Source organism: Ambystoma mexicanum, chromosome 6p, assembly GCF_040938575.1.
Source record: "Ambystoma mexicanum isolate Mex_15411 chromosome 6p, UKY_AmexF1_1, whole genome shotgun sequence".
Classification (NCBI taxonomy): Eukaryota; Metazoa; Chordata; class Amphibia; order Caudata; family Ambystomatidae; genus Ambystoma; species Ambystoma mexicanum.
This window is the reverse complement of record NC_090935.1, coordinates 662,313,570-662,340,497: the sequence shown is the minus strand read 5'-3', so window position 1 is coordinate 662,340,497 and position 26,928 is coordinate 662,313,570. Positions and strand designations below refer to the sequence as shown.

At 48.6% G+C, this 26,928-nt stretch overlaps 1 protein-coding gene across 2 annotated transcripts in view; it reads right to left on the bottom strand.

Moving 5' to 3' along the window:
• Positions 1 to 26,928, bottom strand: part of CCDC125 (coiled-coil domain containing 125) — a 1,024,365-nt gene that overhangs the window by 430,224 nt on the left and 567,213 nt on the right. For both annotated transcript variants that reach the window (XM_069627541.1, XM_069627542.1), the window contains one exon: positions 12,026 to 12,141. In XM_069627541.1, the coding sequence (XP_069483642.1) occupies positions 12,026 to 12,141 (116 nt within the window). The remainder of the gene's footprint in view (positions 1 to 12,025; positions 12,142 to 26,928) is intronic.

Genomic DNA, 26,928 nt, shown 5'->3' with positions numbered 1-26,928 from the left:
ATTGCCCTGAGATTGAAAAATATCCAGCATTTTCTCCCTGAATCCCTCCCACTCCTCCGAAGTAGAGGATTTAGTCGGGGAAGCCACTTTCCTTGTGGAGCCATCATCAGACGAGGACGGGGAAGGCGACTAGTGACGCCGCATCTGGGAGTGCCTTGACGAGAAGGACGAGTGGCGAGAGTCACTCTGGGACTGATTTCCCCTGGACTCCCTCCGACGGGGAGTAACCCTTGAGTTGTCGGTGGAAAGACCAGTCATTTTTATGAATTTACAGGGTTTGGATACCCAAACTACCTGCAACTTCCCCTTACACTCCCGCAAGGCCTTGGCAGTCAACGACTGGCACTTAGAGCAGTCGTCCGTGTCGTGGTTCTCGCTCAGACACCACAAGAGGATACGGTGCGGGCCTGTGATGGACATCTTGGACTTACAGTCCAGGCACTTTTTGAAGCCAGACAGCAGGGTCGGCGGGGTAGAAGAAGAAGACATTATCGAAGTAGATAACACGAGGCGCGCCGAGTTCTCAAAGCAAACATGTTTGCAGAAAAAACAGAACTGAGGCTATGAGCGCCGTACGTGCTACTTAGAACATCCGATGACGTCACCCTCGACGGAGGCCTTCGAGGGACATCGATTAGATGCCATCGACGCGGAACGCAATCTGCAGAAAAATTTCCGAAGCAGCACAGCTGTGGAGATTACATGGCAAAGATGAGGAATACATTGGAGGACACAATCCATTCGAAATCCTTGTTTACCTCTAGAACAGGGACTAGTTATATTGCTCCTTTCTGTAGTAAGTTTTCGACTTCCACCTGTAGTATGAGTTGGTGGTCTTGCAACATCCTCTTGCATCTTGGCGGATGGTAACGGGGTCGTTGAAGGAACTCTATAGAATAATTGTTGGCTACTGTTGTTAACACCCACTGATCTGAAGTTATATCCTCCCATGGGTGGATGAATGATGTAGGGTGAATGATGTAATTTGACCTCCTACTCGAGATGCATGGGAGGGAACCCTGATGGGTAAGTCATTTCTTGGTGGGGGTCGGGGAGCCTATAGTGGCTGTAACCCGGGATGAGTAACAGGGAGAAGAACCTGAGGAGAACCCTGATTGAGTGGATCTGGAGAATGTTTGGGAGCAAAAGGAACGGCAGGTGTTGAATACTCCAGGTTCAATGTATGGTTTTTATTGGAGATCTAGCTCAAGGTCTTTTACAGCTTTCCCAAACAAGAATGATTCTTCAACTGGTTTATTCATAAGAGTGGCTTGAGTTTAGTAACCCCCTTTGAACATCATTGTAACTTACCAAAAAGGTGGTGATGTTAGCAATGCGTGTTGAGTAAGTGCCAGAAGTAGTCACTATTGTTCCCAGATTGCAACATTTTTGGCATTCTTTATCTGGGGGTGTCTCTGCATTAGATAAGGGAACCCCAGCATGCTTTATAGTAGTTCTAACTTCTAGAGAGTCGGGTGTAACATGGCCCAACCGTAAAGAGTGTCAGAATGTGCAGGTTTAAACATCTTTTCTATTTGAGGGTTAACTGCCCTTGCAAGGGATGGTGTAAGTAGGGAAGGTGCAATTCTCTTCTTTTTTTTTTTAAATATGTTTATTTTAAACCAAGGCAGGGTGACAACAGTACAATGTAAACAAGGCATGTAAGGCAAACCCATAGCTCCCCTTCAATTCCCCAACTGCCTCCCCCCATGGCTCTTGGTCTGGGGACACTTCCCGCTAGTTTGCATTTTCTGTGCCTGCTTCGGCTATGTTCCCCTTTCAGGGAGCGTCTTGGTCTCTCAAGGCCCACCGGATATTGGTAGGCTTGTGGGTTAATGCGGGAAATTTCTGGTCATACTCCAGCACTGAGGCCCAAATGTTCTGAAAGCGATAGATGAATGCAGCCCTTTCCGCTTTTACCTTCTGCGCGATCAGTATGTCCCATATTTTCCCCCACCATTGGGATATATGGGGGCCATCCGGGGCTTTCCAGAAGCGGGCGATCACTATTTTCCCAGCCAAAAGGCATTGAGGCAGCAGTTTAGCACTGTTTCCAGAACGTGGATAGATTCTGAGAACCAGGGCCCCTAAGAGGACGGGCTCAGGCTCCAAGGGGAGAGCTGTCTGGGTGATCTGTTCAATGGTAGCTAAACATAGTTTCCAGAATTGTTGGATCTTTGGGCATGTCCACCACATGTGGAGAAAGGAGCCTGGTCGGCCGCACCCTCTCCAGCAAGTGTGGTTGAAGGACTGTTTCATGTGATGGAGCCTGAGGGGAGAGTAGTACCAGCACAGCAGAATTTTGTACGCACATTCCCTGTTGGTGACGCAGGCGGATAATGTATGTGTTCGGGTCCAAGTATCTACCCAGACCTGGTCCTCAACTGGGCGTCCCAAGTCAGCCTCCCACTGGGCCATACATTGGGTTTTTGAAGCCAGAAAGTCCCCTTAGAAAACATTGGTAAAAGATGGAAATCCTGCCCAGGGCTGGGAGGTCCTTGAGAGTAAGTTCGAGGGGGGTGAGAGGGCGCGTGGCTGCCTGGAGATTTTGGGGCTGGGAGCACCAGTGACATAGCTGAATGTACGTGAATCTGTCTCTTTCTTGGAGTCGAAACCTCTCCTTACATTGTTCAAAGGTGCGAGGTAGGTCCTCCTCATACAGCTGATCTAAGGTTTCAATGCCTCCCGCTATCCAGTTTTGGAAGTTTCGGGGGTTTGCCCCGGGCGAGAAAGTCGGGTTGTGAAAGATTGGGGATAGGGGACTCAGTCCCCTCGGGATTCCCTTATGTTTCAGCGCCCAATCCCAGGAGTTCACAGTGTTCTCAGTCGCCAGCAATTGTCCTTCCCATCGTTCTCTGAGAGAGGGCGGGATGTGTGGAAGAAACCGCAGGGGGCGCAGGAACCGTGATTGTTCTTATTCCACCCATCTAGGTTGGTCAGTGGTTATTTGCCATGCGCGAATGTGCGCTAGTTGCGCAACCACTCGGTAGGACTGCAGGTCGGGGACCCCCAGTCCGCCCAATCTTGCATCCCCTAGCATTGACTTTTGGGGGATCCTCGCTTTCTTACCCCTCCAGATGAACCAAAGTATTTTCCTCTGCAAGTCACGAAGGACGGGTGCTGGGATTGCAACCGGGAGGGAAGAGCAGGAGTAGAGGAATCTTGGGAGTAAGTTCATTTTACAGGCCGTTATGCGTCCCATCAGTGAGATTTCTTGGGTCACCCAGCGCTTTAAGTCACCTTCTAATTCCTTGAAGACCCGGGGAAAGTTGACCTGAAATGTGTCCTTCGTGTTTGCGGGTACATGGACCCCTAAAAAGGAAATGGCCCGCCCCTTCCATGCAATTGGACACATAAGGACCAGTGCTTCCCGTTCCTCCGGGGAGAGACCCACTCCGAGGGCAACCGATTTGTTGAAGTTGATGGAGAAGCCGGTGACCTCCCCATAGCTGGTTATTTCAGACAGGGCGTGTGTTAGTGAGGAGCAGGCCTCCGAGATTGTGAGCAACACGTCATCTGCGTATAAGGCGATTTTGTGCTGAAATAGACCGACCTGGGGGCCCTTAATGTGGCTATTCAGTCTGATCTTCTGGGCGAAGGGTTCCATGACATGTGCGATTAGCAATGGAGATAGCGGGCAGCCCTGTCTGGTTCCGCAAGTCAGGGGGGATCGGGGCAGAGAGTTAGCCATTGATCCTGAGGAATGTTTTTGGTGATTTATAATTAGCCAGGACCATTGCTTGGAACGCCGGGCCAAACCCAAAGGCCTCCAGGGTAAGGCTCATGAAGGACCAGTCCACCCTATCAAAAGCTTTGGTGGCGTCTAGGGCCATCAACACCAGCCCCTTGGAGCTTCGGGGACTAGGTCCACCAGGTTCTGCGAATGTTATCACCTGCTGATCTGTTCAAAATAAAGCCTGCCTGGTCGGGGTGAATTATGTCAGGTAGTATGCGTGGTAGGCGGTTAGTGAGAATTTTGGAGTATAGGTTGGTGTCAATGTTCAGCAGGGTCTCTCAGGTCTTTCCCTGGTTTGGGTAGAAGGATGGTGGTGGATTCTTGCATTGAAGGGGTCACTGTCCTCATCTCCCTGAAAGAGTTGAAGAGGGTCACCAAGGGGGGAACCAGCTGAGGTTTGAAAATTTTGTAGAACCTCGCGGAGAATCCGTCAGGGCCCGGGGCCGGGGATTTAAGAGACTTAATGGCTTCCTCAACCTCCTCACCTGTGGTGAGAGCCTCCAGGCTCTCCTTAGTCAAATTGTGTAGTCGGGGGAAGGCCGCTTCCCGCAGGTATTCTTTTTGTTTAGTCTGGTCCCGCGGTGCTGCCGTCATTACCTGGGCCAAGTGGTCCGCTGCTAGCTGTTGCTTTTTCAGTTCTGCATATTGTATCACACCCTGGGGGTCTCACAGTCCGATGATAGTGCTACTACGTTTTGCTTTAGACAGTTTAGCCACGAGCAGCTTGTTCGCCTTGTTGTTCTTCACATAATAGAATTGTCTGGCTTTAACCATGAGCTGTGCGGTGTGTTCGGTATAGTGGGCTTGCAGCTTCTTTCTGGCGATCCGGATAGACCAGCCTTTTTCCTTGTGGGTTTCCTCCGCTGCTTTGAGTTCTTTCTCCAGAACCAAGCAAGCCTGTCGCCTGTTCAGATGAAATGCCACTCCCTGTGCAATTAATTCTCCCCTGATTACCGCTTTCAGGGCATCCCAAGTGTTTGCAGGGGAGGTGTCTTCGACTGGGTTTTCTCTGAGGAAGTTTTTAATCGCTGTTGCAATCTTGTCCTTTAGCGGCATTTCATTAAGAATTGGATCGTATAGTGTCCATCTGCGCTGAGAATTGGGCTTGGGTACATGTGCTCGGATCGCCATGATTACTGGGGCATGGTCAGACAGGACTTGCGGACCGATAGATACATCATTGTTGTAGGCAAGCAGCTGAGATAATGTCAGGAGGAGGTCAATCCCTGAGAAGGTTTGGTGAACATAGGAGTAGAAGGAGTAGTCCTTTTTCGGAAGGGTGGAGTACCCGCCATGAGTCCACTACATCCAGAGATCTGAGCAGGCGTAGGAGGCTGAGCGCCTGAGTGAAGTCTCCGGGGATGGGGGGTGTGAGATCGGTCTTTCGTAGGCTCTGGTACTCCATTGAAGTCTCCCTCAATTATGTCTTGGCATTCTATAAAGAGGGAGCGGGAGGAGTCCAGTGAGTCATAGAAGGCTGCCTGTCCAGAGTTGGGGAAATATACTGACGCAAAAGTGTACAGGTCTCCCAGCAATAGGCATTTGACTGCCACAAATCGTCCTTCCGGGCATGTTTTTGTTTCCAGGACCTGGGGGCGTTGGCCCTGCCTGAAGAGGATTGCTGTACCTGCAATTCTCTTCTTAACAGAATTTAACAAGGGAAAAGATTGGCCAACAGCTTTCTTTTCAGATATCTCCCACAAAATTAGTGTCTGGAACTGACTCCTGAGTTTGAATCTGGAAGTGTTCAGCCACTCTTAAGTATGCTGTTAAAAGGGGGGGCGTGGCTAAATGGCCACGTAGAGGACGTGCATCTCGGAGCTCCTGCGATCCGAAAATGATCCATGGCCTTAATACATGAAGAGGTCGAAATATGCGAGATAGAATGGCAACTGTGTGCGTCTGAATGGCAAACGCACTGAGCGCTGATAAGCCCGAGTGGAAACTCGCAGCAGAGACGGAGTCCGGGACTGAAGAAGATTGGGCGAGATGGCGAGCTGGCGCAACAAAATGGCACCTGCCCCAGAACAAAGGAGATACCAAGCTGCATAGTGCCAGATTCACCAACGAGGCACCGCTCGGCATGCAAGCTGCTCCGGAGTAAACGGATGGCAGCCGCATGAAAGGGGAAGCTGCAGCAATCCAGTATCGCGCAGTGACAAGCGGCGTGCCGGCAGGCGTACCCTCCATGGGAGACGGAGGATACATTGTGTCGGCGAGCAACAGCTGAGAGAACAGTGCGCGGCTGAAGGCTGAAGGGAGACGCGTGACACCAGAGCTCCGGAGCGGCCCCCGTGAGATGACGTGATCCTGTGTCCACCATGGGATCACTGGCGGGAGCACAGCGGGGCTGAGGGGACGGACAGGCCAGCATGGGAAGTGGGCAAACTGGGCGGAAAGCCAGCCGACGGGACTTGTAGAGCCCCCGGAGGCATCTGAGGAGAACAAAGGATTGAAGAGGTATCGGGCACTTTCCCCACGACACACGTGCACAAAACGAACAGAAGAGCAATATAGCTCACAAAAAGGAGGCATGGCGCAATAGCGGAGTGGAGAGGGTTCGGGACCCCCAAAGTGGGCGGTTAAAGTGGGGGGTGTCCAAGGGAAGAAGGGGAGAATTGAGCCTTGCCCCAGCCAGGGGAGGACACTGAGGAGGCTATTGGGAAGGAGGCGCAAGGCGCACTGCGTGAAAGGCAACCAGAGAGGCTGGCGTCACACTGGAGGCTCACAGAGGGGCATGGTCGCTGGAATGCTAATGCATTCCGAGGGTAGACATACCACAAGCTTGTCACAATATGTGATAATATAAGATCTGTGGCAGCTGGCAAAGCTGGTATAGAAGGCATTGGAACTTTGGGTGCCAGAGACCTGGCCCGAATTGCATGTGCCGGGAAAAAGGTGGTAGCACTGACTGACCATAGCCTGAGGACATCGGAAGCGCAAGTGGTGCAATGAAGGGGACAACCACACTAATGAGCATGAGATAATACCAGCGAGTGACAACGTTCCAGGGTGCCTGCAAACACGGATACTCTGGAGTTGCAGAGTGGATCAGACTGCTGGCCTGTGAGGTGGCACCGCTGCTGAGTAGTGGTGTCACGAGGACCACAGTGAAAAGTTGCCAGAAAGGCAAAACGGGTGAACTGCTGACAGGGGCCTTGGAAGAACGCTACTGAAATCATTGCTTAAAGGAGGGACACGGGAGGACACAGCCCACTCCAAGAATGATCTTGGCACCGCCTTGCAGTCAGCCCACTGGGGCCACCCGAAAACAGATTGGAATTGGTGAAGCCACAGCGACACAGGAAAGCTGATATAAGACATAGCGAGATTGCAGGATGTCGGTGAAAGGGTTGAAGGCCAGGAGTAAGCAACCCGCTATGGACGCCTTTGCAAAAGCGCAGCAGACCCCTTCATCCCCAGCACAAAAGACGGGGGAGGCATCGGGGGATGACCACCCTGGAGGAGAAAACCAACAAGTCCTAGCGGCCATAACAGACTTGAGTGCTAAGTGGGGCACGGCAATGGCGGAACTGTGGACAGCCTTAGAAAATAAAATAGATGCAGTGGGAATTGAAGTCACCTTGCTGCGGCAGGACGTTAGAGCGCTAGCAGAAAGAACTAGCGGATTGGAAAGCGCAGTAAAAACCAACACTGATGTAAGCACGACCAATGTGAAGGAGGTCCATGTGCTCAAACAGCAGGTTGCCAACCTTGAAAACAGGGTGGAGGAAGCAGAAGGACGGGCGAGACGGAACAACATCCTGGTGGTTGGCCTGCCAGAAGGAGAAGAAGGCCAGGACCCCATAGATTACGTGGACAACATGATCCTGCAAGAAGTGGCCTTACCCTGCTGAGCCGTGAGTACGGGTTGTACCAGAAAGGGCTAGATGCGGGGGTGCCTGAGATCCAGGGATGGAGCTGGGCAACAGTTGGGGAGGGTGAAGTTGGGGAAGGGAAGGGAGGAGGGTGGGAGGGGGGAGAGGGTGTTTGGGGTGTTCGTAGTTAAGGGGAGTTTGAAGTGGGAAACGAGCCTATATAGATTAAGATGGAAGTAGGATCTGAACTGCACCGGTGTGAGGGGGAGGGGGATTCTAATGGGTCATGGGGGACCTTAAAATAACTACGTGGAATGTCAGGGGACTTAATAGTTATCTAAAAAGGAACAAGGTCATGTTGTACTTGCGCAGACAAAAGATAGATATTGCACTGTTGCAGGAGACACACCTGACAAGGGAAAAGATGGAAACAGTGGTGAAGAAATGGAAAGGGGTTGTGGTGGGCTCGACATACTCCGCCTATGCCAGAGGAGTACTCATCTGGATGGCGCTGCACGTCCCGTTCCAACAGTTGCAGGAAGTGGCGGAAAAGGATGGGAGGATGGTCATATTGAGGGGATTAGTGGAGAATAAAGAGATAAGCATTGTGAATACATACGCCCCCAACCAAAACACGGCAGCATATTTTAGAACTCTGTGCCATAACGTCAGCATATGCATGGGTGGGGCGGTGATCTGGGGAGGGGATTTTAACTGTGTATTAGATCCCAGGGTACACATATCGGATGGGAAGATTGATAGACCTGCCCCAGCGGCTAAAGCGCTGCAGACTATACTGGACGACTTTGGTTTAACGGATGTGTGGAGAACAAGACACCCCCAAGATAGACAATACTCGCACTACTCTGCCCCGCAGCAATTGCATACGAGGCTGGACTATGTCTTTGCTACGTCGGACGTGGTGATGGAGTGTACTCAAGCAGAATATAAAGCGAGGGTCCTTTCGGACCACTCACCCCTGGCTATTGGGTGGCAATACTGCCCCCCGAGGGCAAGGATTCCGATATGGCGCCTTCGGGCAGAGGCACTGAAGGATCCCGTCTTCAGGGAAGATATAAGGAAGGAGATTATAAATTACTTTGAGACAAATACGGGTAGCGTTGATTCGGCTAGCACGTTATGGGAAGCCTTCAAGGTGGTGATGAGAGGGGTAGCCATAGCAAAATCGAAAGGCCTACAAAGTGGGATTTTGGCTGACATACACAAAACAGAAAGGGAACTGGAAAAGGCATTGAAGGAGGGAGGTGCAGACATGGAACCGATGCTGAAACTGCAGCAGAAATGTGCGGAGCAATGGGAAAGATTATGTAACCTCAACTATAAAAAATACATAGAGAGAGGGGATAAAACAGGAAGGCTTCTGGCGTGGCTTTTTAAGAGCGAAACTCCCAGACCCACGATTAGAACGATAGCGAGAGAAGATGGTAGTGTAGCTGACACCCAGGAAGGAGTTAATCAGGAGTTTGCAGAATATTATAAGTTACTATATGGGGATGAGGGGGGTAGTAGTCTTTGGGAGATCACAGAAACACTGGAGGACATAGGACTGCCTAGGATAAGTGTGGAGGAAAGGGAGGAGCTGGATGCACTGATTACCTTGGAGGAGTTGGAGGAAGTGGTAAGGCAGCTGCCTACCAGTAAGACCCCAGGGTCAGCGGGTTCCCGAGTGAATTTTATAAAGTATATAAGGAGGAAGTGCTCCCCCCAATGCGAGAAATGTTAAATGAAGCATTTGAGGTGGGACGGCTGCCGGAATCACTCAGAGAGGCGATCATAATACCACTTCCCAAAGCCAACAAGCTTGGGCATAGTTGTGGCTCCTATAGACCACTGTCAATGTTGAAACAGGACAGCAAGATATTGATGGCTGTCCTGGCGAATAGACTGTGCAGAGTTATTGGCAAACTTATACACCCCGACCAAACGGGTTATGTCCCGAATAGAAATATAACTCACAATCATAGACGACTCCATCGGGTGGTTGAGTGGGGGAGCGAGAATGAGGGCGAAATGGCAATTGTGTCTTTAGACGCGTTTAAGGCCTTTGATTCGGTCAAGTGGCCATGGCTGCTTGCCGCCTTAGCGAGCTACGGAATGGGGCCTGGATACATAAGGTGGGCAAAGATGCTATATAGTGAACCGTTAGCCAGGGTCAGAAAAGGATCGGTGATATCTGAAAGATGGCAACTAAGTAGAAGCACCAGACAAGGGTGCCCATGGTCCCCAATGCTCTATATACTAGCCTTGGAGCCCTTAGTGATATACCTTAGGCAACAATATGACAGTATAGGTATCGAGGTGGGGGGAGAACGACACCTGATTTCCTTGTATGCCGATGACTTGCTGCTGTACCTGAAGTATCCGGAGGATAATCTCCAGTACATACTAGAAGTGATGGATAAATATGCGGGGCTGTCTGGCATAGCGGTGAATCCCCAAAAATCTAGTATCTTCCCGCTGGGTAATTATAAGGGAATCCCTATGGGGAGGTTACCGGTGCTATAAATACCATGGCCGGTTAGCACATTTAGGTATCTTGGGATAGATGTGTACCACACGGTGGAAGAGGAGCATAGACACAATCCCGACAGAGCCATTGAGAGAATTGAGAAGTGCATGGAATTCTGGGAGAAGTTGCCCCTAGCAATGATGGGACGAGGGGCGATGCTTAAGATGGTGGTCCTGCCCAGGCTCCTGCACTATTTCGGAAATGTTCCATATCTGATTCACCAAACTGAATAGCATGTGTAGGGATTTCCTTTGGCATGGTACCCGGAACAGAGTGGCATTATGGAAGCGGTAGAACTTTTACGAAAAAGGGGGAATAAAACTGCCCAATTATGAGGTTTATTATGTAGCGAGCCAACTGCAATATATAGCTAAATGGCTCTCAGATGAACTGACGCCCGAATCTAGGTTGTTTGGACACGATTGTGCCCCATTTTATCTGAAAGAATTGATCTCGCTGCCCAAGACAGAAATGGTAGGGCGACCCAAGATGATGAAGCTCGGGTGGGAGATGTGGCGCAGAGTGTGCCAGATGATGGAAAACCCATTCCCATGCTCCCTGCAGGTACCACTAGTCGCACTGGCGGGAGGAGATAAGCAGCTGAGGATGATACTTAGGAACCACTGGGAGGTGGTTGGGGTGGTGACAACGGCATCAGTCTAGAGTTTAGGCTCAGCAACATGTGTTTCCTTTGTCTAGGAGCCCTGCGCTGGATGCGAGTGCCTAAGTACAGCGGTCCTCGAACGCGATGGTTCGGAAGATTTCGACAAAAGTTTCTACTAAACTGTAGTTGCTGTATGAGCCTTCTTCGATGATCTCATAAAAGGTTGGCCTGCGGTTGTGTACTTATGTGTATGCACTTGTGTGTCCCTGTCGCCAGAAGACTTCTCCGTAGCAGAGCTTTCGGCTTGCCTGGTGGGGGTGGGGTCTTTGGCATCCAAATTGGAGCCATAGCTGCGGAGGTCTTCCTCGTCCAAGGCAGCAGCGCAGATGGGTGAATGGGATTCAGCCTCGATGGCGTAAGCCGCCCACCACTTGGTGCGCGTCTCCTTTAGTGTTTTAGGCTGAAAGAGTTTGCAGGACGTGCAACGCTGTTCCAAGTGATCTCAGGGAAGACAATTACCACCACTCAATGAGTGTCTTTCCAGGGGAATTTATTATTACAAGAAGGACCGAATTTAAAGGGTGACCTTTCCATTTTTCAGAGTAAACTTAACAGCAGCCAGACAAATATAAGTAGAAAAGAAAGTGAGAAGAGGCACTTTCCAAGAAATTAATAGAATGTCGAAACCCCCACTACCCCCACTATAAGGGCTGAAGCCCAGTGAAGGCTGCAGCCAGCCGTTGAGAAGTGAAGAAGTCACAGAGGTTTTCAGATGGTAGTCAACGGCTTGTTTGTCGGAACGAGCATTAAAGTAGCATCAGTCGAAAGACACAAGAAGATAACAATTATCATGTTTTAAATAGCAAATATTAATGTAGCAAAACTATAAACTCTGCATGAAGCAACCAAAAAAAAACAATCCGAGGGACCTTAACGCGTGAAGGATCATGGGTAGAGTTCACACTAGGGATAGTATTACAAACACGCCCAGTCGATGTCCCTTTTTTTTTAACAGCGAAAACAAGATACAATACTCTGCAAGTACCAATAGATGTCTGCCTATGCACAACATGTGATTCTAAGCAGATCCACAAGCCCCCAAATTTATAATATAGTAATATATCAAACATTGATGGCTGGTTTTAATAAAAGTACTTAACACAGTTTAAGACACAATTTTGAGAGGTCTATTCTCTACAAATCCCCCTTGATTCTAAAATGTATTGCAGACATTCCCAAAAAATATCGCTGGCTGGTATGGTAACACATGTACATCCTCATACTAAACAGAGGTACTGTAAAATGTGTTTACATGTATGCTGTAACAATTCACTTACTTCTAGAGCTGTGGTCTCAGTCAATGCACTTTTGTTAAAGGACATATTTTCCTGGAACATACACTGCTGTTTCACGTCAAGCAATGCCAGAATTTCTAACCATTGCTGGTTTAAAACTGAAAGCCAATAGGAAAGATAGCATGTGAGTATTGGTTTTGACACATTTTGGAATTATGCGAAGTAGCTCACTATTCAATAATAAATAAAATTGTATTTGTAGGATTGCCACTGCAGCAGGGAGGCGGGTGGGATGGCACACCTATAGGAGTGAGCTGATGTAAATGCTCTAAGTATTAAAGCTTTAATATACACAATGTACTAATGTCTGGTATAATTTTACCAATCTACCATACCTCCTTCAGTTCATGAATTTATTACAAGAAAAAAACATGTGTATGGATTTAGAAAAGAAACATTTATCATCATGATTTAAAATGTTCAAACATATAAACAATTCACAGTTCCGTACATGGTAAAACATGTATATATATTTGTGTACTTCCAGCAACTATTTGAATGCTTAAACATCTACATTCCTTAAAGGAGAAAATGTACTAACATGTGCGGGTCCGTGCACGGACGAGCAGATGTGCTCCCATATCCTGTTCAGATATGACCCCTGGCAGCCCTCCCCAAGACATGGGTAAAATGAACAAGCATTTGGATACTCCGGATACACATATACATAAAATTGGTAAACCCTTCAAGGATTTCATTCTTCAAGGAGCCACCCATATAAGTCACAACATTCATAAAGATGCTGGTGTAAAGATAAGTAATAAGCATACTAGGCCCACTAAACACCCTAGCAGTGGGGAAACGTAAATCAGAGGGGGTGGGGGGGAGAGACCCTGCTGATAGATTTCTCACTAGTACTTTTGAACACACATTCATTAGTTAAACACACGCTTGACGGCCATGATTATATCATGGAACATAAGGTGGACATTATCTGTCTTACCGCAACCTGGCTCACAGAGGCCCATGGCCCCACCATATAGCAGGTGACACCACCAGGCTATGCCTTCTTCTGTAAACATTGCAAGCGAACTATGGGTGGTGGGGTCGCTATTATATGCAAAGAAATCTTGGTTTTTATGAAGTCAAAATTGAATGTGTGGGAAGTGACATTATACAGGCCCTCCTGGGAAAAATTGCAACCCTCCAAACTAAAATCAATGACAAAAAAATGTGTTTGCAGGACAGCCTGTACCACAAAACACCCCAGGTTATCACTAAAGCCAACATCGAACCTGTGAAGCCATTCAGCTTCGCTCCCATCTCCATCACCGAAGTTGAACATATTATCAAAAACCTCAAACCTTCCAATTGTCAAGGCGACTCTTGCCCCGCCCCCCATCATCAAAGAGGCTGCTGCGCACAACCTAGCGCCTTTTATCACCACACTCAAACTCTTTATTCGGCTCTGGGTGTTTGATTTAGTAAATCACCAAATCCTATGCCGCCACCTCAAAACCGCAGCCCACTTCTCGGACAAAGCAACAGCCTGGATTACTTCCTTCCTCGCTAATAGGTCTATGAGGGTTTTTTCCCCTACCGCTACCGCTGAGCCCTCACCAGTCACTTGTGGAGTCCCCCAAGGATCTTGCGTGTCCCCGACACTCTACAATGTGTTTACAAAACCCCTTTTCGACATTTTGGATTATCTGGGTGTCACTTATACTAACTACGCCGATGACACCCAGATACTCATCACCATCACAGGCGACTACAAAGCCGGCTCGCTAGCCATCAAAGCCATTTACCAAGTCATCCAAGCCTGCATGGCCCAGCATGAACTCTGCTTGAATGATGAAAAGACTGAGCTTCTTATCCTTGGATCCCACCAAAGACTCAGCAAACTAGACGTACTGTTTAAATCTTTCACCATTGACGGTAACACTATTAAAGTGGCTAAAGATACTAAAACGCTCAGCATTTACATCGACTCCACTCTCTCATTAGCTAGGCAAACCAATGCAGTATCATCAGCTGCCTCATACACGTGCAAGCTCATCACAGCTTGCCGTCCTTTCCTATCACCAGCCAACTAAACTACACTAGCCAGGACTTTGGTTCTCTCCAAAATTGATTATTGTAATGCCCTCTACCTGGGCACCAACCAAGGTAACATCAAAAAGTTACAAATCATCCTAAATAATGCCATTAGAGCAGCTCTCAACTTACCGAGGAACCTCCATATTTCTGACACCAGTAGGAGCCTTCGCTGGCTCTCAGTCTCCCAAAGAATCACTCTGAAAGCACTTGCGCTTACTCACAAAAGGCTCGCCAACCAAACCCCTAGCTACCTAGCTAGTAGATTTACACCACACACCTCTGCGAGAAGACTCAGAAGTGCTCAAACCAGCTGCCTCGCTATCCCGCGTTTCAACCTCCAGAGATCTAGTGGTCGAAGTTTCCCCGTCCTAGCCTCAAAATTATGGAACGCGCTACCCAATCCGCTCAGAGCTGAACCTACCTTCCCGGCCGTCAAGCGCAAAGTTAAAATCTGGCTGGCTACCCAAGACTTGCCATGATTGTGCTCCTGGCCTTGAGTCACAAATGTTGCTAACAACCCTCCTGATATCTCCATTACTGTAATTTGTACATATACTATAGCTGTTTTCTACACTTTGTTTAATTTGTAATTTTTTTAATTTGTACTATTTGTATATTTTCTCATGTTGCAATGTTTATATTTACTGTACTTCTTGTATAATTTGCATTTCATGTTTATTGTCCCTAATCCCATGATTGTGCTCACTTCATCCGCCTGTATACATCTCTGTAACTAAGTGATGCGCCCGTATGCCTTGTGGCCTGGCGCGCTATACAAATAAAATAAATCCAAAATACAAACTTATTTCCAACTTTAACCACTGTACCAATCTGGTACTTTTATATCGGCCGCCTGGTGAATTAGATAGTTTCAATGACGACATAACCAACATTGTTTCCCCTATGCTAACAGCTAACTCGGCTTTAGTTATTCCGGGACATTTCAACAGTTGGAAAAATGATAAACATGACAAAAAAGCACTTGACCTAGAAATGAAGTTGAAGACCCATCATATTACGATTTACAACACCGAACCCACATATAATAAGGGTCACATTCTTGAATGGATTGGGAGTGGGAACCTCTTCATTGAGAATATTAGTACCACTCCATGTATTTGGTCTAATCATTTGTTTGTTTCATGCTTATTGAAGCGCCCAGGTAAAGTAGGTAGGATACATGAACCTGCGCACTTAGTTAATACCCAAATTTATAAGGGCATAACTGCCCCTTTTCTGACCACTTACATACAAAAATTGATGACGCTAACAGATGACTCTGATGGACCAGAGACTCTTATTAACAGTTATAATAAGGAAATCATAGACATGCTAGATCAACATTTCCCACTTAAGGATAAATCAGTTACAGATTTACCTAAATCGACACAAATGGTTCTCTACAGTCTTAGCGGAACTTCGAACTAATAAAAGGCAGGCGGAACGTAAGTGGCGTAAAGATAATTCTGAAAAGAAACTGCTGGCGTGGAGAATGTTAGAGAGGACGTATAAAAACACTATTATTGAAGCTAACAAGGCATTTTATAATGACCAGATTAATTCAGCCGGGAACCAGACAAAATAACTTTCGCCTTTTTAGAACATTGGAAAAACCTGTTGTTTCCATTCCACCCATTAAACCCACCAGTGATGACTGGAATAAAGTGCAGAAAGCCCTTGCGGATAAACTGTGGAAAGCGCAACATAAAATAAGTGAGGAACTCTTAACATCGCCTCCAAAAATTACCCCCTCCCATAATCAGAGCACTACTAAGGAAGTTAGCACAAATTCCTGCCTGGATTTGTCTAATTCAGTATCTGAAATCCATCCCCAGCAAGATCAAGGTATTGGTTTTAGGTTCAAAGAACTGAATATCGCAGAGATGCATGACATACATCAAACCATGCATCCTACCAACTGTCCTGGAGAACTGCTCCCATCCAAAATCATACTGGAACATAAAGAACTATTGGTTCCTTTCCTGTGTAGATATGTGAACTCCTCTTTCCAAACGGGTTTTATCCCCCAATCTATTAAGAACGTAGCAGTGACCCCACTATTAAAAAAAGCAGGATTGGACCCTTTAGACGCCGCCAATCTCAAACCTATTACTAACACTTTATTTTTACTTAAACTCATTGATAAAGTGGCCACGGTGCAGCTCCAATTCCATGTCTATACTGCTGGCATTCTACACGAAAAACAGTCTGGTTTTAGGAGCATCCATGGCACAGAGAGTGCTCTTCTTGACCTCCAGACACACATGCTCTCAAAACTGGAATATGGCAAGTCGGGTCTGCTGATGTTATTAGATCTATCAGCAGCCTTTGACTTGCTAGACCATAAAATTCTGCTCGACCGTATGGCTATTGTTGGAGGACTCTCGAAAGAGGGAATTACATGGCTCAAATCCTTCTTGGAGGGCTGCCTCTAGCAAGTTTATTGGAGTGACAATGCTTCTGAGGTAGAAACCATCGCATGTGGAGTGCCACAGGGGTCCTGCCTCTCCCCCTTGTTATTTAACATTTACATCTTACCATTGTGTAATGATTTGAAATTAATGGATATTTTCTTCTGCAACTATGCAGATGATTTCTAACTGGTCCTGGAAGTCACTGGGGACTACGAAAAGGATCAGTTGTTGTTGGATACAACCTACTTGACCATCAAAGGATAGATGTCAACCAATTGGTTGTGTTTGAACACAGCGAAGACAGAGCTTATGTTGCTTGGCCCAAGACTCACAAGTGTCGGTCCTAGTCAGAAGTACTCCAATTTTATCATTGATGGCAGTCAAATAAAGGTTGTGCCTAAAGTTAAGACTCTATGCAATTACATGGAAGAAAGTTTAGACTGCAATGCCCATGTAGCTGCCATCACAAAAAACACGAACTATCACCTCAAGGTGCTTCAACAGGTTGCGCCTTTGATTTCGATAGAAAATCGAACCAAACTGGTGAGGGCAGGGATTCTCCCGGGTGTGTATTACTGTTGGGAGGTGAAAACAGGTCAGATGTTCAAGAGCTGCAAAAAATTCAGAACTCCGCTACACGCATAATCTTTCAGATGAAACGGTCTGAACCAACTACTGCAGCAAGGAAAAGACTACACTGGTTACCAGTGGCAGATCGTATACAATTTAAGCTGTTAATGATTTGCCATAAATGTATTTTTGGGAATGCTCCAGTGTAGCTGAAAGCTTGAGTAAGCATATATCATCCCCAAAGAAACTTGAGATCTGCCGAGAGCTTCTTCTTGAATCAGCACCAGGTTAAAAGTGCCAGGGGCCTTGGTCGGGCCTTTCACATTCAGGGGACTAGAGCCTGTAAAGCTTTGCCACTATTTGTAAGAAAACCGAAAATCATATTAAATTAAGAAAGCAGCTAAAAACAGTGCTTTTCAACCAGTAGGATTGATTCTTTTAGTAGCTTGAGCCTCATACTCCTGTCTCTCGGCGCCTGGATGTCTACGGGCTTTGGTGCGATACAAACAAACTAACATAACATAACAACATAACATTTCCAGATCACAACTTTGTTGTACTTTCTATGGTTTTGAAACACCGCCAAATAGTAAGGGATTCCTTTATTTTTATTCTTTTAATACTTTTCTATAGGGCCTCATAGGCCCAGGTAGTCACTTCAGCATAATTGTAAAATTAAACAATCCGATAATAGAGATTGCATAACCCAATAAATGCAAAATGACAACGTTTATAACTCAAACAAATCTACAGCCAGAATGAAAACAGTTTTAAAAGAAATAAATCCAAAATAAATATAAACCAGCAGACAATAAATATAGGCCTAAACAATAACATAGATCCCACTGCCAAACTACAGTGGTGCACAAACATGCCTAAAGACCTTTGCTGAAGAGTACAGACAAAAAGGGATGTTTCCAGATATGAGCCAAATCTAAGAGTTCTAAGTATGCATAGCCATGCCAGTAAAGCAACGCTGATGCATTTTTTTTAAACCTGCGAGTTTCCAATCTCAGCACCCTGGTGCTCTAGCTTCTGGGCCAGGTAACGTGGCATGCCAGTGCAAATGGCTTTGTGGGCAAAGCAAGCCATCTGGATTAACAACCTGTTGTTTTGAAGAGGCCAATGCGGATCGCAGAAGATTGGGTTATCGTCTAGTTCCACTCGGAAGCCAAACTATATCATGGAGGGCTCCTTTTAAAAGGAAGCAAAGAAGAACTGTGATAGCCACAAAGTACCAAATTACCTGAACACTGTACGCAAGTCTGCCACCAGAATTATATACCACATTTTACAGAGCAATCATAGTTGAAAAATAAGCTGATTTGTCAATAGCTTGCATGTGACTTTTTTAAAGTGACGTTGGCGTACAGTGATTTCGCACAGCCAAGAGCACACCTGTCCAGAGCGGGCAAACACCTGTAAGCAGGTTTTAATCGGTTGTTGCAAGATAAAGTTCCATATTCGAGGTTAGGGAAAGGGAATAGAAGGACTCTTGAGGGCCATCCACCATGTGATATCAATCATGGAGGTGGTACACGGCATATCCCCCATGGCCTCGATTACCAGCTTCTAAATAAGGAGCTAATAGTACACCCCAGGAAGAAGTACAGCATTCACCAAAGGACTCTCAGTTTTGTGCGAACATAGATTGAGACTGCTGCCTTTGAGTACGAAACCGGGAATAACAGAAGTACTGGCGGCCCATGAAATGCACCATGAACCGCTGCTTACACTGAACACACTGACACAGTTTAGTTTAGTTAAATTTATTATTTGTATAGCGCAACCTAACCCTAGGATATCTGGGCGCTTAGAACATTTGTTGCAGTTGCAGTACAGAAGATGAATTGTGATGACCAGGTTACCAAATGGTCGGCGTTACAATTACAGTAGATGAAGGATGCAATTACAGTAGATGAAAGATGCAAGAATGAAAGACCAGGTTACAAAGTGGTCGGAGTTGATGAGGCTAGCAGTGTGGATGCCAGACACGCTTGAGAGGGAAATACGCTGGATATGAAGAGACCTTTGACAGAATTGGGTGTTTGCAATGACTGGGTGGCCTGATTTCAAGACTATGATCCAGAGTTTAGATCCTCTACCTGCGAAGCCGCAAGTCACTCATTACCTCTTTCGAATCCATTAGCTACCCCAGTGCTCTGGCGGGGCTGATCACTGCAAACCAATAATAACACTTACCTAACAAGCACATCAACCCATTAACCAGTGACTTCAGGCATACAAAGGGGTATAAAGTAGGTGTGAGACGTTGGAGACAGTATGCAGAGCTGAGTGAAGAAGAGCAGGAGGTTGGAAAAAGGAGATGCAAACAAAAAGAAAAAGGCATGTTACGAGGGATAGATCACGATGAAGGGAGGCAGACAAATCAGGACAAAAGGAGGAGAAAAGAAGGAGCGAGGAGGAGAGCTAGAAGAGGGATGGAAAAAGCACCATCAGTTAGTGGAAGGAAAAGGAGGTGGTGAAAGATGAGGTTCCTATGGGTTATCCGACAATGGCTAAGCAAGAAGTGACAGCAACTAAAAGGGAAACCAAGAGGAGGAAGGCAGAGCCAGTGGGGCCCAAGTATGAGAGGGACCCACATACCAGATATCATGACCTGACGTTCTTTGTGACTCCTGCAAGGTGGTAGACCTTCCTCCTCAACCCACCACACAGACTAAAAAACAGGCCTATGGAGAGGATGCAGGTGGAAGTGCTAGAAGGTGGCCCAGGAGACCCCGAGTAGCTGTGAGGAAAAGGGACACTAGGCAAGTATCAAATGGGGATGAACAGCATCATGCGAATGGAAACAATAGGAACTAAATAAAAGAGCAAAAATAGTCGAACGAGACTGAACGATGAGACAATCATACCTCAAACCACAGTTAAAAGGAAATAGTCAGGCTGGCCACCAGGGGGTGCACGGATGAGCAACCTTCCCGTGTGAGCTCTCCCCTCATAGGTCCGTAATGTGAGTTGAGCCCCCACATTACGCCCCCCCCCCTGGATTTATAGCGGTGGAGCAGACGTTGGAAGACCCCCCACCAACCCACAGAAAACCTGACTAAAATCGGACACGTATACCAGGAGAAACCTGCAGCCGAAGTCTCCCGCCCATGAGGACAAAGAAAGCCCAAGGAGTGCAGGACCTACACAGCTCTTCACTGAGAGGCCGCGGATGAACTCCCGCTGCCAGAGAGCCCCTGAGTGAGTTTGCGGCATCCCGCCCCCCCTACATGCCCCCTGGGGATATTCTGCTGCGGCCCGAAAAGCGACACACCTGAGGGGCGGGGGACCTGGCGGCGTCGGCCTGGTGAGCCCCCCCGGAGGAGCCCTCCCCTCGAGCTCCGCCGAGGTCCCCGAGGCGTCGCCCCATCATACGGGCTCTGTCCCCGGCCTCTGGCCGTGTCGTGCCCACGGCGGTCCTCCATCCGGGGCAGCGCAGCGCGGGCGCTCTAACCCCTGTGGATGTGCCCTGGGTGCCTGTCTGCGCCGGGCGCGGCTGCGGCTGCCTGCCGGAGCAGCAACGTGAATGTGGCCCCGAACGCCCAAGTCAAGGGCGCGCTACATACCCGCTCTCCTCCAACGAACGCACTCCGCAGGGGCACAAGAGTCCTGAACACCGTGAGTCCTGCATACATTTTGGAAAGCACCAGACTTGTGCACGGCACTCTCCCAAGGAAACCTACCACCCGGCACCGCTCCGGCAGCACAACGCACTGTACTGACCCTGCAAATTATAAATGAAGTGGACTGCCTCAGAAAAAAAGAGCAGTGCCCCAGGTCTGGGAGTGCCAAAAGGATCCCACTAGGAGGAAATAAGTACTGCTTGCTCCAATTCAGAGGCAATAAGGGGTGTTCCCCGAAAGACTATACTTCTGCACTGCGCAAGGCCACCCCGGCCCTCCCACAAGCATCCCGGAGCATTGCGGCTCACCCCAGCAACCAGATAGCCTCCATTGTCGATGGTAGCCCGGACCTCCGGTTACTTACAACAACTCATGAGCACCACAAACCAGTGAAAACCAAATCATAAATAGACTGTGCATGGGACTGCGATTCCGTATGCCCGCCCCCTGTGAGAAGCATCCTCAGACGAACCCCCCGGAAGATATGCCCTCCTGCTCTGTGGATCGCCTATTGCATCCCTCAGGTGCCTCTCCAGTCCCTTCACTAGCTGCACAACGATCTGAACGCTTGTATCTGCCCTGTTGCCACCGATCCACGCATGTTATGAAAAAGGAGACAAGGACGACACTCTATTGGCCACCAGACTTAGAGTACAAAGAGCAGAACGCAAGGTAAATGAAATAATTGAGGACTTCACGCCCTCTGCCCATACCTCCCGCACCATCCCAGAATGCCACAAAGAGGGTAAGGCACCCGATTTAGGGGCGTGTGCCTCCTCAAACCCAGGAACCATTCTATGAACGCAAAAAGTAGGCTTGCCAAATACGCCTACGCCCCATCCTCACAAGGGCCCTGAAAAGAAAGCAACAATGTTAACAGGTTCCACGGAAGCGGGGGCCGCCGCCACCAAAGGGGACATTGCTGCATTGCTATGTGAGATAAAGACCATGGGAGCCAGCCTAGGTGGTAAGATCGACAGGATCACCCAGAGAATGGACAATTTTGAAGAGAGATTAGGTGTCGAGAACAATCAGGCCTCGATTGATACCCTGGAAGCCCAAATGGACACGAGGATACGTAACAAATCGAAAAAAGAAAGGAGGAGATACGCCTGAAAATGGACGATTTGGAAAACAGAGAAAGAAGGAATAACCTCTGATTTTCCGGAATTCCGGAGTCCGAGGGAGAAACCGAAGACTCACTCAAAACCACGATACATAACATCATAAACATTTTAATGGCAGATGAAGAGATAGACGAGGCCAAAACTGAGCGTATCCACAGGGCAGGTGGGCCACTCGGTGGCCCGCATTCAGTCCTCGCAAGATTCCACCGATAGCAGGACAGAAACAGGATCCTGGCGAAGGCCAGATCCAGAGGCTCGCTCACAATGGGGGGTGCCCAAATTACTATCTTCCAGGACCTATCGTCGCTCACGCTGGCGCTGAGGCGCCTCTGCAATGCCTTGACGAAATGGCTCAAGGAGCAGGGCACGAGACATGGGAATAGTTTCTTACCTGTAACTCCATTTCTCCAGCATTTGTATCTTTTGATGAGAGGAATGCAGGACGCCATACCGCCCAGAATCGACACATATTTTCTCACTGATCGTCTGGTATTGATTCTCAGCCGACCTGCCAATCGATTGAGTTTGGTGATTCTGTCGAGGGATGGCTTCACTAACCCTGACCGAGTCTCGAATTGCGTGCCCAGGAATACCAAGCTTCTCGACTGCGTCAACGAAGATTTCTCGAAGTTTTCCGCAAACCCCAGCTGTTGTAAGAGTTGCATGGTAGCCTGCAAACTTGTGTGAGTCGACATAGGGGATGACACCCTCACCAACCAGTCAACCCCCTTGCCTTCTCAGCCAGGCCGCCACCGGGGCCAAACATTTCGTGAACGTTCTGGGAGAGGTTTTTAGCCCAAAAGGAAGTACTGTGAACTGGTAGCGAGTCCGTCCTACCACAAACCTTAGGAACTTTCTGTGTCGCCAACACATTGGAATGTGGAAGTACGCGTCCTGCAGGTCCAGAGACACCAGAAAGTCCCCTTCCTGAACTGACCGGATCACTTCCTGGAGCATGAATTTTAGGCTTTTCAATGTCTGGTTGAGATCGCGCAGGTCTAGAATGGGACGCCACTTTCTGTTTATTTTTTTCACCACAAAGTATCGGGAATAAACCCCTTGACCCTTCTGTGACGACGGAACCAATTCTATAGCACCTTTTTATAGCATAAGTGCTACTTCCTGCTGCAACACGTTCAGATGGGGTTGAGCTACAAACGCCGGTGGAATGTGCGGAGGGTTGCTTTTGAATTGCAGGGAATGTCCGTATCTTACTGTGTCCAACACCCACTGATCCGTTGTTATTTGCTCCCATTCATCGATGTAGCACGATACTCTGCCTCCCAGAACATTCCGATGCCCATAATTGCTGGTCCTTGGCCTGCTTATCCTTCGTCGACGAGTAACCTGTTCTCTTCCTGGAGGTCTGGTAGTCCCGGCGTCGTTTTGCCACTTGAGAATCCCGTCTGTATCCCTGGGAGGGGTACGCCAGCCTACTGAAGGATCTGTCTCTCGATGCCGAGAATCTGGAGTTTCCCGATGCTCCCCTAAAGGGACGAAAAGATCTGAAACTCCGACCACTTTGGAGGGCACCCAAGGAACGCGCCGTGTCAGAGTCCTCCTTCATACCCTTCAGGGCCTCGTCCACCTTCTCGCCGAACAGAAGGTCTCCCTCAAAGGGCATATCCAGCACCTTGTATTGCACCTCTGGTCTAAAGTTGGTGTATTTAACCCATGCTTGTCTCCGTAGAACCACCCCGTTGTTCACTTGTTTAAACCCTGATTCTGCGAGGTCCACAGCGATGTTAATAGCATGATTGGAAGCCTCTTCACCTTCCCGGACGAGTAACATCGCCGCCTTCCGATGTTCTTCTGGAAGATGCTTTAGCATAAGTGCCAGTCGGTGTCACATCTCTCTGTCATATCTGGCTACTATAGCCAGAGAGTTGGCCGCTTTCACTGTGGTTGCTCCTACCGACAGCACTTTTTTGCCAAAGGCATCCTGTCTTCTGGCCTCATTTTCCGGGGGGGGTCGTGCACTTGTGCTGGGCCCTCGCCTTTCTCGCCGCCGCCGCCGACACCACCGAGTCAGGGGTTGATTGGGAGGACAGACACTTGGGGGTAGCTTCTGGGGCCTTACATTTTTTCTCCAGGCGACCTTTTATTGCCGGTTCCGAGAAAGGGTGACACATGGTCTGTAACCCCTCCTGCCACACATGATACAGGATGGGTACCGAAAACACTGGCCTTCTTCTCTTTCCCATGTGGTCGAACAGGAAAGCAGTCCTTTTTCTCCTCTTCCTGGGCCAACCCGAATTCTGTACACGCTTTGGCCATTATGGCGTGAAATGACCCAATGTCGTCCGAGGGAGACGGCTGAGCTGGGCTTCTCGGGGTTTCTAATTCTACCTCAGACTCCCAGGTTGGATCCTGGAGGGGGAAAGTGAGACATCCGATAAGGTTCTCCTGTCCGAGTCCGAATCTATCAGTTCTCCTTCCTCGTGGCGTGGAGCTGAGAGGTCTCCACCCGCTGGCACTGCCGTGGGGGTTGACGGAGGTGGCCGACGAGACGGGCCAGGTTCGTCGATGGCCGACCTGGCCGGAGTTGCTTGAGGTAGCCTCTCCTCCAGTGTCTTCAGCAACGTTTGTAACATGGATAACAACTCCAGCGACAAGAGAGACTGCATTGAGAAGAGGGGTAGGCCCCAGAATGCTCCCGGAGAGAGGCCTGGTAATCCCTCGTAACCCAAGGCCTGCAGGGCCAGCTACTATCACATCCTCATCTCCCGAGGACACCGACAAGGCCTCTTGCTGCAGTAGGGTCTCCGGCAAAACCGGGTCGAATACTTCTGGTCGCCAGGCCTCTTGCGGGATCTCCGTCCACGAGGCTAAAGCTGGCCCCGTCGTCGCCGTCGCCGTCTGCGGCCCAACAACAGTTGAGACCAATTGTGTCAGTGGTAGAGAAGTGGTCGACGACTGCCCTGCCGTTGACGACGGTGGTGGTCGTGTAGGTCCCTGAGGCGTTCCCGCCTTTTCTGAACTTGACCTACGCTTCTCCGCTTCTTGACTTGAGGTCGATCTATGATGATCGCCCGAGGAGGATTTCGACTTTTCTTTTCTGTCTTTCTTCGTTGAAGATGAGGATGACAAGGCTTTCTTCGACGAAGACTCCTTAGAATGGCTTCTCGATAATTCCTTCTCCGCCGGTCGAGATTTCTTCACCGGGGGTTCCGACCATGTCGAGTGGCGCGGGGCCCCTGAAGATTTTGACGCTGAGGCCACGCTGCGTGTGGAGCCTACCTCCGAAGGCGGGTATGGCCCCGCTCCATCGTTTAAACATGCCACTAGTCGTCGACTTCGATCTTTAAGAGTCTTCTGGGAGAAGCCCTTACAATATGTCGCACTTGTCTGCCGAATGATGAGGGTGTAGAGAATATATGCAAATCCATATGTCCGTCCCCCTCGTACACCTTCTTCAACCCGCACGTAGCGCACAGGCGGAACAGTGCTTTTCTTGACAACAGGACAAAACTCCAACAGCACAACCTAGACAAAATAGTAGACTACACGAGGTGCTCCCACTACTTTGGAGACGGTTGAAATCTGAAGGGAGCCGCGGGGGCGGGGCATTTATACCGCTACGTCCTAGTGGGGCGTGCGTGGGCAGCCCCAAAAGCGACGTAGATAGGACACAAAAGTGTCAGAAGTTTTCCTATGGGAAACGGCTTTATAAGTGTACCGAGGGTTCCCAGTCTGTCGACGGGAAATATTCTAAGCATGTGAATCCATGAAAGATCCAATGTTGGAGAAAGGTGGGTATACCCTTTCTCCCTCACATTTGAACATGGTAGCACAAAGATAGTCCTTCGGTCTGAGGAAGAGATCAAGGACTGCATTGCGGACATTCTTGGAACAACCCCAAGAGGAGGCAAAAGAGGCGAGACTGAACACGCTGGAATGCAATGGGAACTCCACGGCTTTAGAAGAAGAGTAAAGGATCAAGAAAATATAGACGCCCAAACAACACACCCGAAAATGGAAAATGAAGAAGAATCTCATGAACCTTGCGAACCAACGGATTGAAATCCACGATTGAAATGTTGGAAGAGAGTCATTCATTGGTACAGAGCATTATGGTCGCCGTCAGGACGGCAGCACCCGGCCGCAGAGCCCCCCCCCTGAATTAAGGGGTGAACGAGCTTCCGAAGAAAGGGCAGGAGAACGCACGTATCGTTACACCTTTATTTCCTTTTTACTGTTATTGTTGAAATATATGATGTTGAGGGTGAGGGTGGAGACGGGCTAGGGGGGCTCAATTGTATGTCACAACGGTATACTCGAATGGGACCGTGAGGCAACGGTCCCCACTGGTGGTACGATACTGGACTGAACATTTTCACCAAGTCCGAGCCGAACGCCGTCAAAGTGCTGAAAATGGCACATCTTCAGTTCTTGGGTTCACTTGAACGCCATCAACTCAGGAAGGGGGGGGGGAAGGGAGAAGAGAAACTTGGGAAAAGTAGTAGCACCATCTGAGCGAATCCGCAATAGCAACGACAGTGTGGGACTGAGCGATCGAACAATTGTCTGGCCGCTGGAAGTGAGCAATTCCCCAAAGACACCCAACAATGGCACCACCTGATGAACTCAAAGTGAGGGACTCGCTCAGAGTTGGGACCATCAATGTGAAAGGCTTGAACTCACCGACCAAAAGGTCACTGGTGTTCAGGGACTTTTGTAGATCCAAGCGGGGAGGCCTGGAGTTTTGGGGTTCGGGCCCACTCAGGAAAGGAGGTGTCGGAAACCTACTCAGGAAAGGAATCAAATTTGAAGTGGATAAGACATGGTCCGATGTGGGGGGTCGTACTCTCCTGATAACGGGAAAAATACCAAAAGTACAAGTAACTATTGCCACCATATACACACCCAACACTGGACAGACCACATTTCTTGAGAAAACAATCCCTAAAATAATGTTAGAAGCCACAGGGCATATCATCCTGGGAGGAGATTTCAACCAATGGGCTGACCCAGATAAAGACTGGAAACCGGGTAAACCCGAAACGAGAAACCAATATAAGGGAGGTCGCACCGAACTGGCTGAAATAATGGAACTGTATGACATGAAGGATGTGTGGAGAATTATGCACCCCAGCGAATGC